Source organism: Aquarana catesbeiana, linkage group LG01, assembly GCF_042186555.1.
Source record: "Aquarana catesbeiana isolate 2022-GZ linkage group LG01, ASM4218655v1, whole genome shotgun sequence".
In the NCBI taxonomy this organism is placed as follows: domain Eukaryota; kingdom Metazoa; phylum Chordata; class Amphibia; order Anura; family Ranidae; genus Aquarana; species Aquarana catesbeiana.
Window position 1 is genome coordinate 542,576,313 of NC_133324.1, and position 21,216 is coordinate 542,597,528.

General features: G+C 42.0%; 1 protein-coding gene across 1 annotated transcript in view; it reads right to left on the reverse strand.

The window, feature by feature from the left end:
• LOC141105219 (FYN-binding protein 1-like) overlaps positions 1 to 21,216 on the reverse strand; it is a 446,065-nt gene that overhangs the window by 147,281 nt on the left and 277,568 nt on the right. The window contains exons 6-10 of the mRNA XM_073595110.1: positions 19,513 to 19,612; positions 11,110 to 11,272; positions 10,983 to 11,016; positions 2,114 to 2,145; positions 757 to 820 (exon numbers count right to left, since the gene is read on the reverse strand). Of these exons, the coding sequence (XP_073451211.1) occupies positions 757 to 820; positions 2,114 to 2,145; positions 10,983 to 11,016; positions 11,110 to 11,272; positions 19,513 to 19,612 (393 nt within the window). The remainder of the gene's footprint in view (positions 1 to 756; positions 821 to 2,113; positions 2,146 to 10,982; positions 11,017 to 11,109; positions 11,273 to 19,512; positions 19,613 to 21,216) is intronic.

The following is a 21,216-nucleotide window of genomic DNA, read 5'->3' on the forward strand; positions in this document are numbered from 1 at the left end:
GAAGAACTGCAGTCTGCTCACATAATTTGTAATAAAAATATCTTTGCCATTCTAAAGCTTCCCTCCAACCACTTTGCATATTATTTTATATATACTGTGATTCTGTATTTGCCAAATATGCTGCAGAAATCTCCCTCTACTGAGTCTGGTTGCAACCATTTTAACTGCGGGCAGCTGAAGCTGCTGCCTGTCCACTTCCTGGATTTACACAGACACACAGAGGCACACCTCCAGCTCTGCAGCTCTCATTGGCCCTCTTATGACTCATCCCCCCTCCCTTCCTGGCAAACTCTCACGAGTGGGAGAGAGAGAGCTGTGCATGATGTTATAAGCCTAGGCTTTTTACCAGACAAGAAACAGGAAGTGGGCTGTATAAGGTATTTACTGGCAGAACAAAAATGTTTTACTAAACAACAAGGGCAGAAGTTTTAATAAATGAAAAGTTGAAAAAATTACTGAAGGTCCGCTTTAAATAAACTCTTTAAAAACAAAACAAAACAAAAAAAAACAGGTGATAAAGGATACAATTTACACAGGGGTTGATTTACTGAAACTGGAGAGTGCAAAACCTGGTGCAGTTGTCCATGGCAGCCAATCAGCTTTTAATTTCAACTTGTTTAAATTAAGCTTTGACAAAAAAGCTGATTGGTTTCTATGCATGCAGAACTGCACCAAATGATGCACTCTCCAGTTTTAGTAAGTCAACTCCATAGTTATAATTATGTAACAATACACAAGAGTTTTAAAAAACAGTACTTTGCTTTGGCTGGCATAGCAGGAAATGTATTTGATATGAGCTCAGTATCATCATAAACTTCATCTGTAATGCAGAAGAAATAACAAAAATGTAATTATTAACAAGTAATTGATATAAACAATGTACAAACTTAAACCCTCTAATGAAGACACAGAATAGTAATAATGGTAATAATGATGGTAAACTTTGAAAGGAACATAAGTGCAGTGTTTAGGATTTCTAGATCTTGCAGGATCACTTTATCAAGGAGAGTAAGGGATTTTTTTTTACCAATTCACATTTGCAATTATATAAATATCCATTCTTGAGCTGTTATAATAGTACACGTATGTCTCAGTGATTATTTGAGTATTATTATTTTAATCTCTTTACGGCAGAACATAAGTGTATGCTCTCATATCTCCTTGCCTAAGCTCAGTGCCGATAACAGACTCTGATAAAACTATCATATAAAGGTGCTGTAAGAATTACATTATGGCTTTTTTAAAACATGACTTTACCGCCCCACCACTTTTTCAACCCACCCCTTGCGATCACGCAGGCTTTTTGCCAAATAAAGTACAAAGTGTATGCAGTGGCGTCGCTATAGGGGTGCAGGTGCAATAAAAAAAACCCAGTGGTGATTAAAAACCACCAAAAGAAAGCTATACTTGCGTGAACAAAATTATATAAATTTCTCTTGGGTACAGTATAGCATGACTGAATAATTGTCATTGAAAGTGCAAGAGCACTGAAAGCCGAAAATTGTTCTGGGAAGGAAGGGGATGAAAGTGCTCAGTATTGAGGTGATTAAGCACCAGTAGAAATGTACAGATCAGCACCCTGAAAGACAATGGATTCAAGTAAACTTTCCCACTCACAACACATCTAATAAACTATATGCATTATGGGTTGTTGGCTTTCATAACCAGTATACTGGCTGGGTAGGTGCAAGGAAAACAACAGCTAAAACAAAAAGTCCACCCCAATATCTAGAAATCTTGCTTTGCATCTCTTGTGGCCCTGCTGCTCTGCTCTAACCCATGGCTTCTGTGACCTTCTGAGAAATCCACCTCTGCTACTTGTATGTACTGGAATAATCTCTAGCCCTCTGACAGGCCAGTTCAAAGATGCAGGAACTATATGGCTATAGTATATTTGAGCATCTGCCTTACCACTCTTGCTTGGATTTTTCAGCTCTAGCTTACCATTTTATATAAAATAGTATAAAACAGACAATATCACAGGGGTAATACACTGAATGTAATGTCAAAATAATGCTACCGACAATAATTTATAGTTCTGGGACACACTGAACAAAATGGTTGCCATTGCATTTCACACATGATGAAATTACCTTGTTTATAGAAAACTTACCAAAGCTGGCATTACTGTAGAGATTTTTCTCTCTGGTAAATAAAAAGCAAAATATGTTATATTCCAAACATAAGAAAAAAATTAAAACTAGCAGTGATCATTGGAATTTTAGTATTTTCAGAAATACAGTGGATATAAAAAGTCTACACACCCCTGTTTAAATGTCAGGTTTCTGTGATGTAAAAAAAATGAGACAAAGATAAATCATTTCAGAACTTTTTCCACCTTTAATGTGACCTATAAACTGTACAACTCAGTTGAACAACAAACCTAAATCTTTTTTTTAGGTGGTGGGAAGTAAAAATAAAAAACCAAAATGATATGGTTGCATACGTGTGCACACCCTTAAACTAAAACTTTGTTGAAACACCTTTTGATTTTATTACAGCACTCAGTCTTTTTAGGTATGAGGCTATCAGCATGGCACATCTTGACTTGGCAATATTTGCCCACTCTTCTTTGCAAAAACACTCCAAATCTGTCAGATTGCAAGGGCATCTCTTGTGCACAGCCCTATTCAGATCACCCCACAGATTTTCAATAGGATTTAGGTCTGGGCTCTGGCTGGGCCATTCCAAAACTTTAATCTTCTTCTGGTGAAGCCATTCCTTTGTTGATTTGGATGTATGCTTTGGGTCATTGTCATGCTGAAAGATGAAGTTCCTCTAGCTTTCTAGCAGAAACCTGAAGGTTTTTTGCCAATATTGATTGTTTTTTTGAAATGTTCATAATTCCCTCTACCTTGACTAAGGCCCCTGTTTCAGCTGAAGAAAAATAGCCCCAAAGCATGATGCTGCCACCACCATGCTTCACTGTGGGTATGGTGTTCTTTTGGTGATGTGCAGTGTTGTTTTTGTGCTAAACATATCTTTTGGAATTATGGCCAAAAAGTTTAACCTTGGTTTTATCAGACCATAACACATTTTCCCACATGCTTTTGGGAGACTTCAGATGTGTTTTTGCAAAATTTAGCCGGGCTTGGATTTTTTCTTCGTAAGAAAAGGCTTCCGTCTTGCCACTCTACTCCATAGCCCAGACATATGAAGAATACGGGAGATTGCTGCCACATGTACCACACAGCCAGTACTTGCCAGATATTCCTGCAGTTCCTTAAACCCGGGTTCACACCTATGCGAATTAGATGCGGATTACACCGCATCTAATTCGCAGGACATTTTAAAATACATTCATATGAATGCATCTGGTTCACATATGTGCGTTGCATTCGCACTGCGCATTGCACAAAAAACGTGTGCGTTTTTTGGGCATTGCGGTGCGAACTACAAGCCTATTATCTCCTATGGGAACGCATCTGATTCGCAGATGCATTGCGTTCTGAACAAGGATTTTCTCTTTCTCCTCACTACACCTCCCCCTCTTCCCCCCCTCCCTCCCCCTCTCCCTGCTCTCTAATCCTGAGCAAAAACGCAATGAATCCTTTGAACAGGAGATTTTTATCTCCCCAGTGAAACCTGAGCTTCAATTCGCAACGCACATGTGTGAAACCAGGCTTAATGTTGCTGTAGGCCTCTTGGCAGCCTCCCTGACCAGTTTTCTTCTCATCTTTTCATCAATTTTGGGTGGATGTCCAGTTCTTGGTAATGTCACTGTTGTGCCATATTTTCTCCACTTGATGATGACTGTCTTTACTATGTTCCATGGTATATCTAATGCCTTGGAAATTCTTTTGTACCCTTCTTCTGACTGATACCTTTTAACAATGAGATCCCTCTGATGCTTTGGAAGCTCTCTGCGGAGCATGGCATTTGCTGTAGGATGCGACTAAGAAAATGTCTGGAAAGACCTACTAGAACAGCTAAACTTTATTTGGGGTTAATCAGAGGCACTTTAAACAATGACAGGTACATACTGACTCCTATTTAACATGAGTTTGAATGTAATTGCTTAATTCTGAACACAGCTACTGTACATCCCCAGTTATAAGAGGGTGTGCAGACTTATGCAACCACATTATTTAGTTTTTTATTTTTACTCCCCCGCCTAAAAGATTTCAGATTGTTTTTCAATTGAGTTGTACAATTCATAGGTCACATTAGAGGTGTCAAAAATGTTTAATGTTAAAAATGTGGTTTTAGGGGGCGTGGCCAGCATCTGAGTAGCATGGACGTGCTTTTCTAAAGCTCTGTGGAGACCGGGATTCAGCGACATATTCCAGCGCACTCAGACCTCGTTTGCGGACAGAAACTGCACCCTGGGACTCTCCTCACCCCCCAGCAGTGTGGCATGACATCCTACAAGTGCAAGGGAGACAGGCACCCACAGAAAATTACGGCCTATATGAATCAGCCAGCCGCCGGACGAATCCAAGATGGCGCCGCGGCTGCAGCACTTGCATCTCTCCCCTCTCGGCATATCTCCTCACAGGGCCGCATCACTGGGAAGGAGGGAGAGGATTTTATGGAGCTTACTAACCCTGAACAAGGCTTGCCTACCTCATATCCAGGCATTCCACAAACAGGCAGCCCAGCGAAGGCAAGGATGAGGCTTGACACAGACAGCACAGCAGCACCTGAGGTGAGCCTAAGCATTACACATGCTGTTAACCCCTGCAGTGCTTCTGATCCATTTGCTAGTTTCCCTACAAATGATCAACCTATTCTTGACACTACACTTAAGGACATGCTGTCTACCCTCAGGAACTCTATGCAGTCAGACATGTTATCCATTATGCAGCGTCTACACGCTGATATATCCTCAGTCTCAGGCAGAGTGTCCCAAATTGAGAATCAACTAGGGGGTTTTGCATCGACTGTAAACGACCTCGTTGATGCACATGAGGAGAATCTCGAGGACCGCGCTTGGATCAAGCGCAAAATGGCGGACCTGGAGGACAGGTCACGTCGCAACAATATAAAAATTAGAGGAATAGCAGAATCAGTGCAGCCCCACGAGTTACCAAGCTATGCAAAAGGGCTTTTCAAAGCAGTTTTACCTGACCTTAAAAATATGGAAATGGTGATTGATCGCATCCACCGCCTGCCAAAACCGCCTTCCCTACCTGATACCATACCACGGGATGTGATCTTACGTATACACTTTTACCATGTCAAGGAACAACTTATGAGGGCATCCAGAAGCGAAAAATCTCTACCCGAGCCATACTCGCACCTCCAAATATTTGCCGACCTATCACAATATACCCTCCAACTGCGCAGAGAACTTAATACAGTCACCAAAGCCTTGAGAAACCACAATCTGCCATACAAATGGATAAACCCAGCTAAGCTTTTGATCACTTTCAAAGGAGCCAAATTCACAGCTACTAACCTGAATGAAGGGTTGCAGCACCTCCGCTCCTGGGGAATAATCCCTGACAATACAAATGCACCATCTGAAAACCGCATGGCCCCTATCCTGCAACTTGATGCCCAACTACCGCAGCGTCCCCGCTACTCTTCCAGCCGCTAAACGGGGTCCTACTAAGCTAGCAGTTATGTCCCGGTCAGCTGCAGAGCTCTGACTAGGCCACTTGAACTTTTTCCCCACAAGTTAGCCAAGTAAGTGCACAGCACTTTCCTGCAAGGCCGTCTGCAGGGCCACTTGGCTCACAGTCAACCATTTTCTCATCTAAAGATTTACATATTTTTTTCTTTTTGGTGTTCTTTTTTTTGTTTTGTTTTGGTTTTGTGTTATTGTTGTTGCCCACCATCTCTGGTCTTTAACACTACACAACTTTCCTAGGGGCGTAGGTACTACAGTGCTAACAACTTCCCCAATACTCCCTCCAAGCTAACAACTCAGGTCTCTTTGGAATTTTCGTCTCATCCACGTTCAGAATGTCTATCAAATTCCTGACGATTAATGCTAAAGGCCTCAACCATCCAGTAAAAAGATCTTCCCTCTGGAAATTGGCTAAAGAATCTCACTGCGACATTTTGTGTGTTCAGGAGACACACTTCAAAGACACAGCTCCACCTAACTGCTCCAACAGCCAGTACCCGCACATTTTCACGGCAAGTTCAAACTCCAAGAAAAGAGGGGTCCTAACTGCAGTTAACTCCGCTATAAACTTTGAACTGTACAACAAGGTATTGGACAATGGCCGGTTCATCATACTAGTGTGTTCCCTCAACAACGCCTTGTTCACTTTAGTAAATGTATATGCGCCGAATGTCCACCAAATTAAGTTCCTAAGGAAACTCAAACATAAAATTGACACTGTTCAAAAAGGTGCTCTTCTTTGGTGTGGAGACTTTAACTGGACTCCGGATTTCAAATTGGACTCCTCAACCACATAAAGGCGTCGTAATCTCTCCTTAGGCCCTCTTCTGAAAGAATTTCAACTGCAGGATATCTGGAGATGCCAGCACGCGTCAGAACGCGACTTCACCTTCTTCTCACCGTGTCACAATTCATATTCCAGAATTGACTTATTCCTTACCGATCAGTGGACGCTCCAAAAAATCTCTGCCTCTCACATTCATTCGATAACTTGGTCAGACCATTCTCCGGTGAGCATCACCCTCACGGACTCGTCCCACCACTCACCGACCTTCCTATGGCGTATGAACACTAATATCCTCCAAAAAGACCCCTACTGTGCCATTCTAAAAGATCATTTGGAACAGTTCTTCAACATCAACAAGGACTCAGTTACAAACCCAGCTACAGTATGGGAGGCCCATAAGGCCTATATGCGGAGTATTTTTATTCAGCTAAGCTCTAGGGCTAAGAGAAAGAGATCGCAGCGCATAGATGACCTCGTTAAAGAAATTAATGTTCTCGACTCTTTAAACAAACAAAAAGCAAACGATCATTTTAAAACTAAATTGGGCCAACTCCATTTAGAACTCTGGTCCTTATTATTGGAGCAATTTGAATTCAACCACAGATGCCTTAAATCCACCCTATATGCCACTGGTAATAAAGCGGGCAAACTTCTGTCCAAGCAAATTAAAGGTGCGACGCACTAAAACATCCATCCCCTTTTTGTACCACCCATTCACTAGGGAAAAATTGATTAACCCCCAAAATATAGCGAATGCGTTTAGCGCATATTACAGTTCCCTGTACAATCTGAAAGAAGACCCCAACACTAAACAACCCACACCTTCAGACATATCATCTTTTCTGCAATCTATTGAGTTACCCACTTTATCCGCTCCACAACTTGAAACTCTGAACTCCCCATTCACCACCCAAGAAATAGCAAAAGCTATCAAACTCCTTCCGAACAACAAAACACCAGGGCCTGATGGCTTTGTTGCCGAATACTATAAACAATTTACCCCTATTCTAATAGATCCCCTTACCTCGATATTCAATGTAGCTGCGATCTCTTCTTCTCTCCCTGAGGATATGCTTAAAGCTTTAATTATCACACTGCCTAAACCTGGTAAGAAAGCCTCTTCCCCTTTAAAAATTTCCGCCCCATATCACTATTGAACCACAATCTGAAACTTTTTGCCAAAGTAATAGCAAGCAGGATTATTGACATCCTTCCTGCGTTAATTCACCAGGACCAATCCGGGTTCACGAAAGGGAGACAAACGGTAGACGCCACAAGGCGTATAATCAATATCATACACCACACCAAACTTCGGAAAGTGCCTTCTCTGCTTCTGGCTCTAGATGCAGAGAAGGCATTTGACAGGATACACTGGTCATACCTCCAACAGACATTACAGAAATTTGGATTCCAAGGTCACATATTATCTGCTATAATGGCTCTCTACTCCCAGCCCTCCGCTCAGGTTTACTGTATGGCAATGCTCTCCTCCACCTTCCCTATATCAAATGGGACACGCCAAGGTTGTCCCCTTTCTCCACTGATATTCAACCTCCTTATGGAACCATTAGCCCACAAGATCCGCTCCCATTCAAACATAGTAGGAATAAAAATAGGCACTGAAGAACATAAAATCAACCTATTTGCGGATGACGTAATTCTTATGCTGTCAGACCCACAATCATCACTAGTGTACTCGACTCTACAGGAGTTTGGCTCCATCTCCTATTACAAGGTCAACGAGTCCAAATCCCACATTCTAGGACTAAATATTCCCCCTACCACCCAAGAGATCCTCACTGACCGTTTCCCATTCCTCTGGGCAGACAAATCAATTAAATACTTAGGAATACAACTCACAGCTAATCCTCAATTCCTATTCCAAGAAAACTTCATCCCCTTCCTCCACTCTCTACAATCCGAATTAGCACACCTTGCCAAATTTACACTCTCATGGTTAGGAAGATTGGCATCCTTCAAGATGCTTAAGCTTCCACAGCTATTATACCTCTTTCGTAACCTACCTATTCCGATTCCCGCATCATATTTCCGTAAACTGCAAACAATTTTAAACCACTTTATCTGGCAGGGCAAAAAAGCGAGATGTTCACACTCTAAGCTCATTAAACATAAATCAGCTGGAGGCATGGGTCTTCCTGACCTCAGGGACTACTACCTAGCAACAATATTAGCACAACTAAAAATATGGTTTACGCCCCACATACAAAATCCATGGAAGAACTTAGAAAGCCTACAAGTCCCAGGAGGAAACTTACATAGCTGGATCATTAGCACGCTTCACAAGCACAAGAAAGACACACTTTTATCCCCTACTGTAATAGCATCAAGGGCAGCCTTCCAACATCTAACGCTCATATCACCACACAGGGGATCTCTGAACCCAATCCCCATCCCACTACATACGATCTCCCTTCTAACACCTGATAGCAACATCTCAGCATGGACAATGAGAGGCATCACCTTAGCGTCAGACCTTTTATACATCCGGAAAACTTAAATCCTTCCCCACACTTCAGAAGGAGTTCAACCTTCCTAATAAAGAATATTATCAATACCTTAGAATCACCCACTGCCTAATCCATTCACCTGCCATATTCAAATTTGTCCCTACTCAACTATTGAAATATTGGTTTGAGGAGAGTCCACATATTAAAGGTATATCACTTTTCTACCAAACATTAAAAAATAAAACATTCTTCACTAAAACCCAATCCCAAAATAAATGGGAATGTGAACTGGGAACACAATTCTCAGAAGAGCAATGGAGAGAGGCCTTAAATGCACCATACAAGACAACTAAATCAGCCAATCTATGGGAACTATCATATAAGATTGCCTTCAGATGGTATCGAACTCCACATATTCTGCACATAATAGACCCCTCTAAATCACCACTGTGTTGGAGAGAATGCGGCTCCCACGGCTCACTTTTACACGTTCTAAGGTCTTGTAGACTCCTAACCCAATACTGGGCCGAAGTTTTCAAACTCATTCAAAATGTCACCCACATTCACATAAATCCATCTCCAGAACTCGCAATATTAAACCTAGGCATTGAGAAATTCCCCTACGCACTCAGAGGTATAATTACACACATACTACTAGCAGCTAAACTGATCATCACACGCAACTGGCATTCTAAACTGAGCCCTTCTTGCTCAGAAGTCATAACTACTACTCAATTGCACTGTACTTATGAATGTTTATTTGCGTCAAGCAAAGGCCGTCTATGTAAAACACAAGCAGAATGGTCCTAATGGTCCATCTGGTATAAAGATATGCACGATAAGACAAATCAATAGATTAATGTAAGCTATATAATGACCACGATATTCTGACCACTTACTCTTTGCATTCCCGAGGCATCACCATAGGGAACACACTGATATATGTAGACTACCTATAGCGTTACAGAAATGGAGGCAACATCTGTTATCCTTGTCCTCAGTTTAATATTGTTAATGTTAACTCAGCACCTACATAAGGCATCAGATAATTAGCTCTCTGCCTATAGTCTTCTTAATCGGCTGTGATGTGAACAAGAAGCAGTCTATCTCTCCCTCCCCATCACAGCTTGAACCCACTTGGGGTGATGAGGGAATGGAGGATCACCTCCCATCTCTAGCTGGTTTTGAATTCAAGTCTGTTCATTTACATGCCTTTTACCTGTTAATTATAGCAGCATGAATTGTTAGAATTACGACCACTTCATATTGTCTAACATATGAAACATGTACATTAATGCTTTGTTCTATGTTTGTATAAAACCTCAATAAATATATTGAATCAAAAATGTGGTTTTAGTGCTCACCGTGAGCACTAACAGTGGGAAGGCACCCCACATTGGACCCGGACACTGCAAGGGCCATACCCAGGAGAGAGCCACTGTGGGACCGTTTTGGACACTTATCCTATCGTCATGCAGCCTGTATTATATAGGCTCTAACGAATGCTTATCCCATTTTGGCTCATTTAACATACCAGGATATTGGTAACACAATATACATTCAATCTCTCTATTATCTGGGTCTGGCGTCCATGAAACACATCATTCGACCTTGGGGGTCATAAGTGCTGCCTGAACACAAAGTCATTCCACTGGAACCTATACACTTGTAAAATACTTGCAACTCTCAAACCCCTGATGAAGGTATCAGAATATTGGAAAAGCGTCGGGTATTGGGGTACACCACCCCCAGGAGAGTACATTTATATTTTCATCTGTATTTTTTGTTCTGATTCTGTATAGAATGTATTTTTTGTACCTTTGTATGTTATAGACATCTCTACGTCTTTTTAAAGTACACTATTAAAATATATTTTTTATCTTAAGAGTTGGTGGTCTATTAAAGTCCCATTTCAAGGGGGGGTTCTTTTTTTGTGGTCTATTACGTGAGGGATGGGACCACCACACTCTATATTTGTCATGATGGAAGCCTCTTTCTTGCTTAGAGCAGGTGAGTATAACATGTTTGTTATTAAAAAAAAAAAAAAAAAACCTTTACAGTCACTTTAACATGTAGTATAAGCATTTATAAAATACATATACCTCATTTTTATTATTAGCATATTTCAGTTAAAGAACACAAAAATACTCACAAATTTAGAAGAGCTTTTCTCGGTACATATCCAACTATAAGAAAAAATATTGGCTTAGTAAAACATTTTTCAAATAAAAGTGTACACATTCCTAAAATCTTCAGATGTATAAACAATGTTAACTTACATTTTCCTTCACAGCTTCGGCAAATTATTTTATTTGCATCGGTAAGCTGAATCACGTCCAATATTTCTCCTCTTGTATATGTTAGATCCTTATGTCCTGGTTTTTGAACTTTGGCATTAGGGTCAACCATCATTCGTGTTAGTACTTTTATTTCCCCATGGAACTGTGAAATAGAGGAAAATACCAATATATGTATGCACATGACTGGTTATATTCATATGATTGGTCAAGACTGACAGGTTCAGAATAAATGTTCTAGCTATCACGCTGCCTGTTTCTATCTATCTATAGCTTAAGTAAGGTAAGCTTTTGAAACTTTGCCTTTGCCTGGTCTGAAGTTACTAAAGGGGTGTAATGCAAGTAACCGGCACATATAGTATACAGCTCAGGCCACTAAGCACATTGGGGTATGAAGATAAGGGTACAGGAGTTAAAACAGTGGTTACTGAGGGTAACAAAAGTTTCTCCAGCAGCCTCTAAGCATGTACATGTGTCAGATGGGATAGCTTCTAGCAAGAGGAGTTGTTGCTGGCACTGTCTTCGTAACAAGGTCCATCTCCGAAATCCAAGAGCAGACCAGCACCACAGAGGTCCCCAGCCTGTACACAGGTACAGGAGAGGAAGAGTTAAGCGTTATGCACGCAGGGAGTCAGCGTAAGGTGCACAGCGGGGCTCCATATTGTTACTGGGAGTAAGGTAACGGTGATACGCTGGACAGTTGGGGGTGCAGAGGGTTCTGTGTGTCCCTCCTAATTCTACAAGTTACTGTGGTAGTGTTTACTTTTCAAAGGAATGTTCACTTTGCATGGGAATTTTCCCTGAGCTTAGTGAATGAGCTGTGCTGACTTCCATTATCCAATTTGTATGTTGTTGGGTATTCTTTGCAAAGTGCTTTTTTACCTAACTCACTAAGCTAAGGGAAAATTCACTTGGGAAGCTAAAAGTCTCTTGCACGGCCTATTTGCCTCAATATCTCTGCCTTTTTGGATTCTGGTTGTGCCTGTAATTTTATGAATGAAATTCTAGCCTCTTATGCATCAGCTTACTCTTGTTCTCTTTGTCTCCGCATTCTCCCATTATTACCATGAACAAGTGCTTGCTAGCCCATGCTAGTATTCAGGGTAGCCATCAGAAATTTTTGGGCCCATTACACAGGTTTAGGCCTGGGCCCCCCGAGCCAGACCACCAACATTCCCCAGGGCTTGCCCACGGGCCATCCCACCAAATCCACACACCGGCCACCTCACCTGTACGCACTCAGCCCCCCCTCAATCCTGTATATATGTCAGCCCCCCACTCAATCCTGTATGAATGCCAGCCCCCTCACACCTGTATATATGTCAGCCCCACCCCCCACACACCTGTGTATATATATATGTCAGCCCCCCACACCTGTATATAAGTCAGCCCCCCACTCAATCCTGTATATATGCCAGCCCCCTCACACCTTGCAAATATGTGGTAACTAAACCCCTGTTTTTAACGCAAACCATTCAACGGGATAATTTGGTTGGTAGCAGACTGTTTGGCGAGTTGAGCTGGGAATTTTATTTGTTTTTTGTTTTTTACTGCATACTGTGACTGCATGTTATGTTTAATTATATTTCATTCGTATAATGCAGAAATAATGCTGCAGAAAGCACTGCTTAATAGGAAAAAGCCAGGTCACATGCTGTTTACAGGTCATGTAGCTGAGTTCACACTGTGTGCGGCGCAGCTCGCAGCAAGGGGTCCGGTGAGTCCGTGTTCACTGTTTCAGGCCCGAATTAGGTCCAAATTTATGGCTGAAACTGAGCCAGAGATGCACAGGACTCTTCTGCAGTGCGCTCCGCGGCCACCCCAGAGATGTGTGAACCGGCTCCATTGAGAGCCGGTCACACTCTCCTGTCACGGGAATTCGCAATAGCGTAAACCCAGCCAGAATGTTTTTGCTTACTCATTCAATTAATTAATCGGAGGGCATATTGCTAAAGCTCACAGATGTGCTTTTTATTGCTGTGAAGCGGGACATGTCCATGGCATTTGTTGAGGTGGAAGAAGCACAAAAGAGTTGGCCTAGGGGAAAATCTTGATCTGCTTGTAAATGGCTATTAACATCTTATGATACTAAAAAGAGGACCCAACTCCATGTGGCAGCTGGCTAAACCCTCACAGCAATCTTCCTAAGAAGATGAGCTATGCAGTCTGAGTTTGATTTGAAGGAATAGGCCTATTGGAAATTGGCTAAAATATTTATTTTTTACAGGTACTTATATAGTGCCATCAATTTTACACAGCACTTTACATATATATTATACATTCACATCAGTCCCTGCCCTCAAGGAGCTTACAAGCTAAAGTCCCTAACTCACATACACACACTTACTAGGGCCAATTTAGATAGGAACCAATTAACCTACCAGCATGTGGAGCACACGGAGGAAGCCCACGCAGGCACACGCAGGCACATGAAAAACACGCAAACTCCAGGCAGGTAGTGCCGTGGTTGGGATTTGAACCAACGGCCCTAGTGCCACTAGGCAAAAGTGCTAACTACTTAGCCACTGTGCTGCCCAAAATAACGAGAGCAGATGTTGCTAGTGCCATTCTGCTGAACACCACCGCTCGTAAGATAAAGTGGGGGAGACTCGGCCTACTGGAAGTGAATCAATTTTGCTTGCCTCACAAGAGGCATGACACTATCTTCTACTTTTCTGTCACTCTAAACAACACATAAATTTGTATACTGTGCCTCTGTGCTGAATTTTTGTATAAAGCACTGCCCAAGCACGTCTCCCTTGCTATAGAAGGCAGGCAAATTATTTTCTGGGTCGAGAATAGCAAACAGTTTTTAGGCCACCACCATCCCATTAAGCTAGGAATTATGGAAAAAATAGCAAATTGCTTTTAGACATCACTATCTACAGTAGTGAAAGTAGTATGGACAGATCTGTTTGCTCACTCATATGGTTCATGCTGAAGATGATTTGGATAATAGGAATGTTAAGCATGTAAAAAGCCTCAAAGATAGAACTGAAGTATTTGTCAAATATGTAGAAATACCAAATATGCATGCACACTTGAGGAAATGGTTTTGTATAAAATGAAAATCGGTTCTGCCAAACAGAAATTGAATTAAAAAGGAAGGGAGTCCTGGCACAAAGTTGTACCCTTTATAAGTTAGAAAGTCAAAAAGAGCTAGAAAAAGATTGCTCATTGTAAAAACATTTGTTCTCTTTGTGCATAGTCACATATACTGTATAATTATATAGAGGCCAATTTGTACAACTGTGTTATGCCGCGTACAGACGATCGGACATTCCGACAACAAAACCGTGGATTTTTTCCGACGGATGTTGGCTCAATCTTGTCTTACATACACACGATCACACAAATGTTGTCAAGAAATTCCGAACATCAGGAACGCGGTGACATACAACACGTACGACGAGCCGAGAAAAATGAAGTTCAATAGCCGGTGCGGCTCTTTTGCTTGATTCCGAGCATGTGTGGACTTTTGTGCATCGGAATTGTGTACACACGATCGGAATTTCCGAGAACAAGTCTTTTTTGTGGGAAAATTTGAGAACCTGCTCTCAAACAGTTGTCAGAAATTCCGACAGCAAATGTCCGATGGAGCATTCACACAGTCGGAATTTCCGACAACAAGCTCACATCGAACATTTGTTGTTGGAAATTCCGATCGTCTGTACGCGCCATTAGTGTTATTTGCTCAGCCATGGCCAATTTTAGCTCACGTGGTAAAGCCCTTTCTTCATCGCACTCACTAAAAGAGGGTCAAAATTGTCAGACAGTGTGTGCACTGTTTTTCCTCATTAGGTGAGTTGCACAATGCATAAAATGCTCAGGCAAATATCTCCAATCCCATAATTTTTGGAAAGCCTTTGCCAGCCTATGGCCAGACTAAATGAGGCCCATCTTACAATTCTCTTGAAACATTACACCCTAGATTTTGTTTTAAAAGAGATTTATTGAGGTGTAATGTTACTGGTTTAATTTATTTTATCCTAGCATCTCAGATTTCTTTTACAGGTGCTCTTGGGCAGCCAGTTATTCAAATCTACATTTGCTTTATTTTCCTTAATTGCAATACATTCATTAAACACTGTAGTTGGCACTGCAATTTACCTAACTAAGGTAAATGAAATTACATGTGATAACACAACATTTCCGCCCATTATGCCATTTTGTCATTATTTCTCTGTGATATGTCATGTCCTGCTGATTTTTGCATCATTGTCATCAACACTAACAGTAACATAATTTTCTATTAGCTTTGAAAACTGATCCTTTGTGGTGTACCACTGCTAATGTTCCCAATGGTATCATTTATTTTGTATAACTAACCTATGTCCTTTGTTGTCTTTTAATCAGTTCTGTACTCATATACTGATGTCACCCCAATCCTCAACTTTTTGTACCAGGCTATTATGAGAAACATTGCCAAATGTGTTGCAAAAAAAGTAGATATATTACAATAACAGCCTTTACATCATTCAGATGTAAACAAGATGTAAATTTCCTTGTAAAACAGATCATCTTAGTTTAGCATATTCTGCCTTTAATAACCACATGCAGATTTGTCTGTGGTTTCAGGTAGGGTTCAGGTATGTTAGGCTGTGTTACTGCATTTCTAATTGCAACCCTCTAGATAGGGTTGCCACCTTTTCTTGAAGTCAAACCCGAACACTTTAGCGGTGTGCGGCTAATTTTTTTTTGAGTATACATAACAAATGAAAAACGAAATGTAATACAAATAGATTTAAAACCTGTATAATCTTTTTAAAAATCATGCTGCGCCATAACGCATGGCAGTTTTTTAACATACATTTTGGTGCGGGTGAATTAGCGCAAAAGGTGTGTGGTTGTGTTATTAAAACTTAATGTCACCACTGCACACCTACAAAAGGGCTGTGTGTGTTTTTGTGCATTGCAGGAATGTGTGCAAAATTGCATGTATTTCAATAGAAATGTCTACCTAGGGCAGGAGTGATTACCAGTAGTTAAAATTCATGGATGTTTGGTCACTAAAATTTTCTTCCAGCCAAGGGACAAATTGCTTTCTAATATAACATAAAAGTAGGTCAATCACATCCATATTTCAAGTAAAATAAAATAAAATCACCTTACATAAGGTGTCCCCATCAGAGTGCTCCCTTAGATCAGTTGCCCCCATGAGAATACTCCATTACATCTGTTGCCCCTATCAGATTGTTTCCTTACTTCAGGTGTCCCCATCTGTGTGTTTCCTTACATCAGGTGCCCCCAGAGTCCCTACTTACATCTGGTGTTCCCATCACAGTGCCTCTTTATTTAGGTGTCCCCATCACAGTGCCTCCTTAATGAGGTGTCCCCGTTACAGTGCCTCCTTATTCTGGTGTCCCCATCACAGTGCCTCCTTATTTTGTTGTCCCCATCACAATGCATCCTTATTCAGGTGTCCCCATCAGAGTTCGTCCTTAATCAGGTGTCCCCATCAAAGTGCCTCCTTATTCTGGTGTCCCCATCAGAGTGCCTCCTTATTCTGGTGTCCCCATCACAGTGCCTCCTTATTCTGGTGTCCCCATCACAGTGCCTCCTAATTAGGTGTCCCCATCACAGTGCTCCCTTATTCGGGTGTCCCCATGACAGTGCCTCCTTATTCTGCTGTCCCCATCACAGTGCCTCCTTATTCAGGTGTCCCCATCACAGTGCCTCCTTATTCAGGTGTCCCCATCACAGTTCCTTCTTTTTCGGGTTTCCCCATCACAGTGCCCCCTTATTCTGGTGTCCCCATTACAGTGCCTACTTATTCTGGTATCCCTATCACAGTGTCTCCTTGATCAGGTGCCCCCATCATCACCATGCCTCCTTAATCAGGTGTCCCCATCACAGTGCCTCCTTATTCTGGTGTCCCCATAAAAGTGCCTCCTTAACCAGATGTCCCCATCACAGTGCCTTTTTATTCTGGTGTCCCCATCACAGTGCCTCCTTATTCTGGTGTCCCCATCACATTACGTCCTTAAATCAGGTGTCCCCATCACAGTGCTTCCTTATTCTGGCATTCCCATCACAGTGCCTCCTTATTCTGATGTTCCCATCACAGTGCCTCTTTATTCTGGTGTCCCCATCACAGTGCCTCCCTCATCGGTTGTCCCCATAACAGTGCCTCCTTAATCAGGTGTCCCCATCAGAGTAACTCCTTACATCAGGTGTCCCTCCATACATCAGAGTTGTCCCCCTGTACTCACTGATCACACTCTGTATATATGGCAGCACCTCCTTCCTCTCTCCAGTCGTATAAGTCACATGACAAGGGGATTGAGGAAGAAGGATAGACTGTCTTCATTCCTTAGAAGTCCGTGCTGCAGTGTCGGCTATCGCCACCTTCAGGCTGATCCTCTCTCCAGCTTTCATAGGAAGCAGCAGTCTGTTCTGAATAATATGTCAGGTTTTCAGGCGGACTGAAAACCAGACACATGATTTATAACCTTGGATCAGGTGGCAACCCTACTTCATGACCAGGAAGTAAACAACCAAGCTACAGAAATAATCTTCTGTTTTATCAGGCATTGCAGTCAACAATTAAAGTAGAACTATAGGCAAACTTTTTTTTTTCATTTTGGATACAGTAAGGGAGAGTTATAACCCATCAGATTTTTTTTCGCCATCTTTGTCCCATGGCGGAGATTTCCCTTCACTTCCTGTCCCATTGCCAAACAGGAAGTAATGGGAAATCCCTGCAAAGTAAGAGGATGAATCTCCTCAATAGGGGCACAAACAGCAATAAAAACTGACAAGTGTTCTAATCCCTCTACACTCTGTGTAGAGGGATTAGACGAAACACGAAACAAAAAAAAAACAAAAACAAAACAAAAACGAAACAAAAAAGTTTTGCCTTTAGTTATACAGTAAAACCTTGGCTAGAGAGTAACTTGGTTTGAGAGCGTTTTGCAGGACAAGCAAATTTTTTAAATAAACGAGCATTATGCGAGTAGTGTCATGTCACAACTGAGTATAAAAGAGAAGAGAGGTGCCTCTAAGTGTAGTCATATGGTTACATTTAAAGAAAGTACAACATTTAGGAGTTTTATAATCCTCTCCTTTTTTTCAATTGACATCTCTGGTGTTGGAGCCATGCTTTATGTCAGTCCACTTGTTGCAACAGCTCTCCAAGGTGTGATCACTCCTTTTTACCTACATACTAACAAGCAGATTTAATCTGATGCAGGTGTTAGTGTTTTACAGGGTGATTCCATAATTTTTTCCTCAGAATTGAGTGATTCCATAATTTATTCCCTGTGCTTGTTCTATAAATCTAACTGTTACTGGCCACCACAATTATTTTTCTTGATTTCTTTTAGTGTTTCTTAAAGCCAGAAAGTTGCCATTTGAGGGGGGTTCAGCAAAGCTTGCTTTCTAAAATTATTTTAGAGTTGTGTTAAAGCAGCCTGTTGCTAACTAAAATTAGGGCTGAAAGGTACCAGCAAAAGATGAATAGTTATTTTTTGGCAGGTAGAGTGTTGAAAGTTCGCTCTTTCCAGAACTCTGGGCTCCAGTCAGGGGTGACCCGTGCATTACGGGCGTTCGGGCATCCGGGCGCCGCCACCCCTATCCTCACCACCCCCCCTATATGCAGTGGATAGATCCATGCATAGCATGAATCTATCCACGCCTCCGCGGCCATCCCCTATTCATGTGTCCGTCTCCTTTCGGGTCACCGGGCATATGAATTAGTGTGGCCAGGTTTTTTTTTCTGAAGAACCTGATTAGAGCCACAGGCTCTAATAGACTTCAATATAGGGTGGACTTGGGATGCAGAGCATTGCGTCTGGAGCCCACCCAAGGTGTGTTGCAACAGCGAATGAAAATTCGCTGTTGCAACACTGATCCTCCTCCCAGCCAATCGGGAAGCATATGAAACCTGGAAGGTAAGAAACTTGTTTGCTGATTGACCAAAAAGTCAGGCGATCCTATTGGATGCCTAGTGTCGGGAGGAGAAGAGAGGAGACAGCACGGAAGCTGCTCCAGGAGAGGCCACCGGAGCAGCTTTCCCCGAGCCTGCTATGCTCTCACGCCCGCATCCAGGGTGAGGACAGCAGGTGGTGGTGGGGGGCTGTGTTGCCGCCCCCCCAAAAAAAAACCCACGAGCCGCCACTGGCTCCAGTGCTATCAGACAGTTCCTGGTGAATTCCGCTTAACCCTACTGACCACCAACATACATACAAAAAGGTACTTATCTTCGCAACTTGGAGTTAGAAACAGGGTCACTTTAAGTAACAAGTTTCAATGCAAATGGTTACTGCTGATAAAGTTCATTTTCACTTTAAGCATTTTAGTAAAATGCTGTTTTTGTGAAAGATAAAAGTGCAATATTCAGGTGAGTATATTGAAGGAATACAATATAATAAAGAAGAAACTTACTTGAAATTTTTTTCTAAATTCTTGCTCCTGTTTTTTATTTTTTTTCAGGTTTGTTTCATTCCTCCAGTTAGTAATTAAAGCATCTTGCTCCACTGTATAGCTTGAAAGAAAAAAATATTTTTTTGTTCATATAACAATTGGGGAAGAAACATGCCAGTTACTTGCAAATGCCCACGTTTACATTTCCTAAAAAATTTATAGCCTTTGCTTTCATTATAGTGTTACTAGCTGTAAATGAAAATATGGTACATTTCCAATTGTTTCTGAAAAGAAAGAAAAACATTATCTTTAAACGTCTTTATCCATAAAATATACCTTGTACTCATGTATATAGGAACCACCAGATTTTCCTATTACATATGCAGGCTCTGTTGCTACACAAGTTTTACTGCTCCTACCTGCAAGACTACAAATAGACAATAGGCTTATTAAGACAATGCATTTCCTGTGTTGCTGAAATAAGGAGGCTAAGTTACTAAAGGAGCTAAAAATCTTCACTCAAACAATAGTATGAATAAATTATCCAATCATGTGAAAAGCCAGTTCCTGTTCAATGTGAATACTAGACATGTGCAGAACTGAAAAATTAGTTTTGCATATATGCGTTATGTTACTAATTTCGTTTTGTTTTGGAATTCATTTAGTGTGGTTTCAGAATTTTTTACATTTTCGTTAAATTTCCTTTTGAATTCTGTGTGAAGAATAGTTGATTGTTAAGCAACGGGCGGTGAAGCGGGCTGGGAAGCGGGCTGCCGCGTCCTTAAAGGGGTTGTAAACCTATGTGTCTTTTCATCTTAATGCATTCTATGCATTAAGGTAAAAAAAACACCTGTCAGTGACCGGCCCCCCCAGCCCCCCGTTTTACTTACCTGAGCCCTCGAACTTCACCCACAGGGATGTGCTGTCTCTCTGCCCGGGTTCTCCGCTCTTGATTGGATAGATTGATAGCAGCGCAGCCATTGGCTCCCGCTGCTGTCAATCAAATTCAATGATGCAAGTGCAGGGGGGGGGAGCCAAGTCCTGCATTTGGCGGCTGTAGACGCCAAATGCTGGACTCGGGAGCGCGCCGGCAAGGTAATCCCTGGGAGAGCGCTTCTCCTAGGGGGTTATCTGATGCGGGGAGGAGCCGCGAGAGCCGCCGGGGGACCCCAGAAGAGCAGGTTCAGGGCCACTCTGTGCAAAACGAGCTGCACAGTGGAGGTAAGTATGACATGCTTGTTATTTTAAAAAAAATAAATAAATAAAAAGGTCTTTACAATCACTTTAACAACCAATGAGTCATCAGCTGAAATGTAAACAAAACAATGCCGACAATACAAAATTCTGAAAAAAAAACCCAGCGTGGAGTTCCTCCCCAATCAATACCAGGCCCTTTTGAGTCTGGTATGGACACTAAGGGGCACCCCACACAAAATCTTTTTTAAAAAATGGCGTGCGGTCCCCCAAAAATCCATACAAGCCCCTTATCCGAGCACGCAGCCCGACAGGTCAGGAAAGGAGGGGAAAGACCACATGCCCTCAACATGGGGGGATGGGATCTTTGGGGAAGGGGGGTTCTGCACAAAGCACCTTGTCCCCATGTTGATGTGGACAAGGGCCTCATCCCCACAATGCTGGTAGGTGGTTGTGGGGGTCTGCGGGCAGAGGGCTTACCAGAATCTGGGAACCCCCTTTAACAAGGGGCCCCCCAGATCCCTGCCCCCC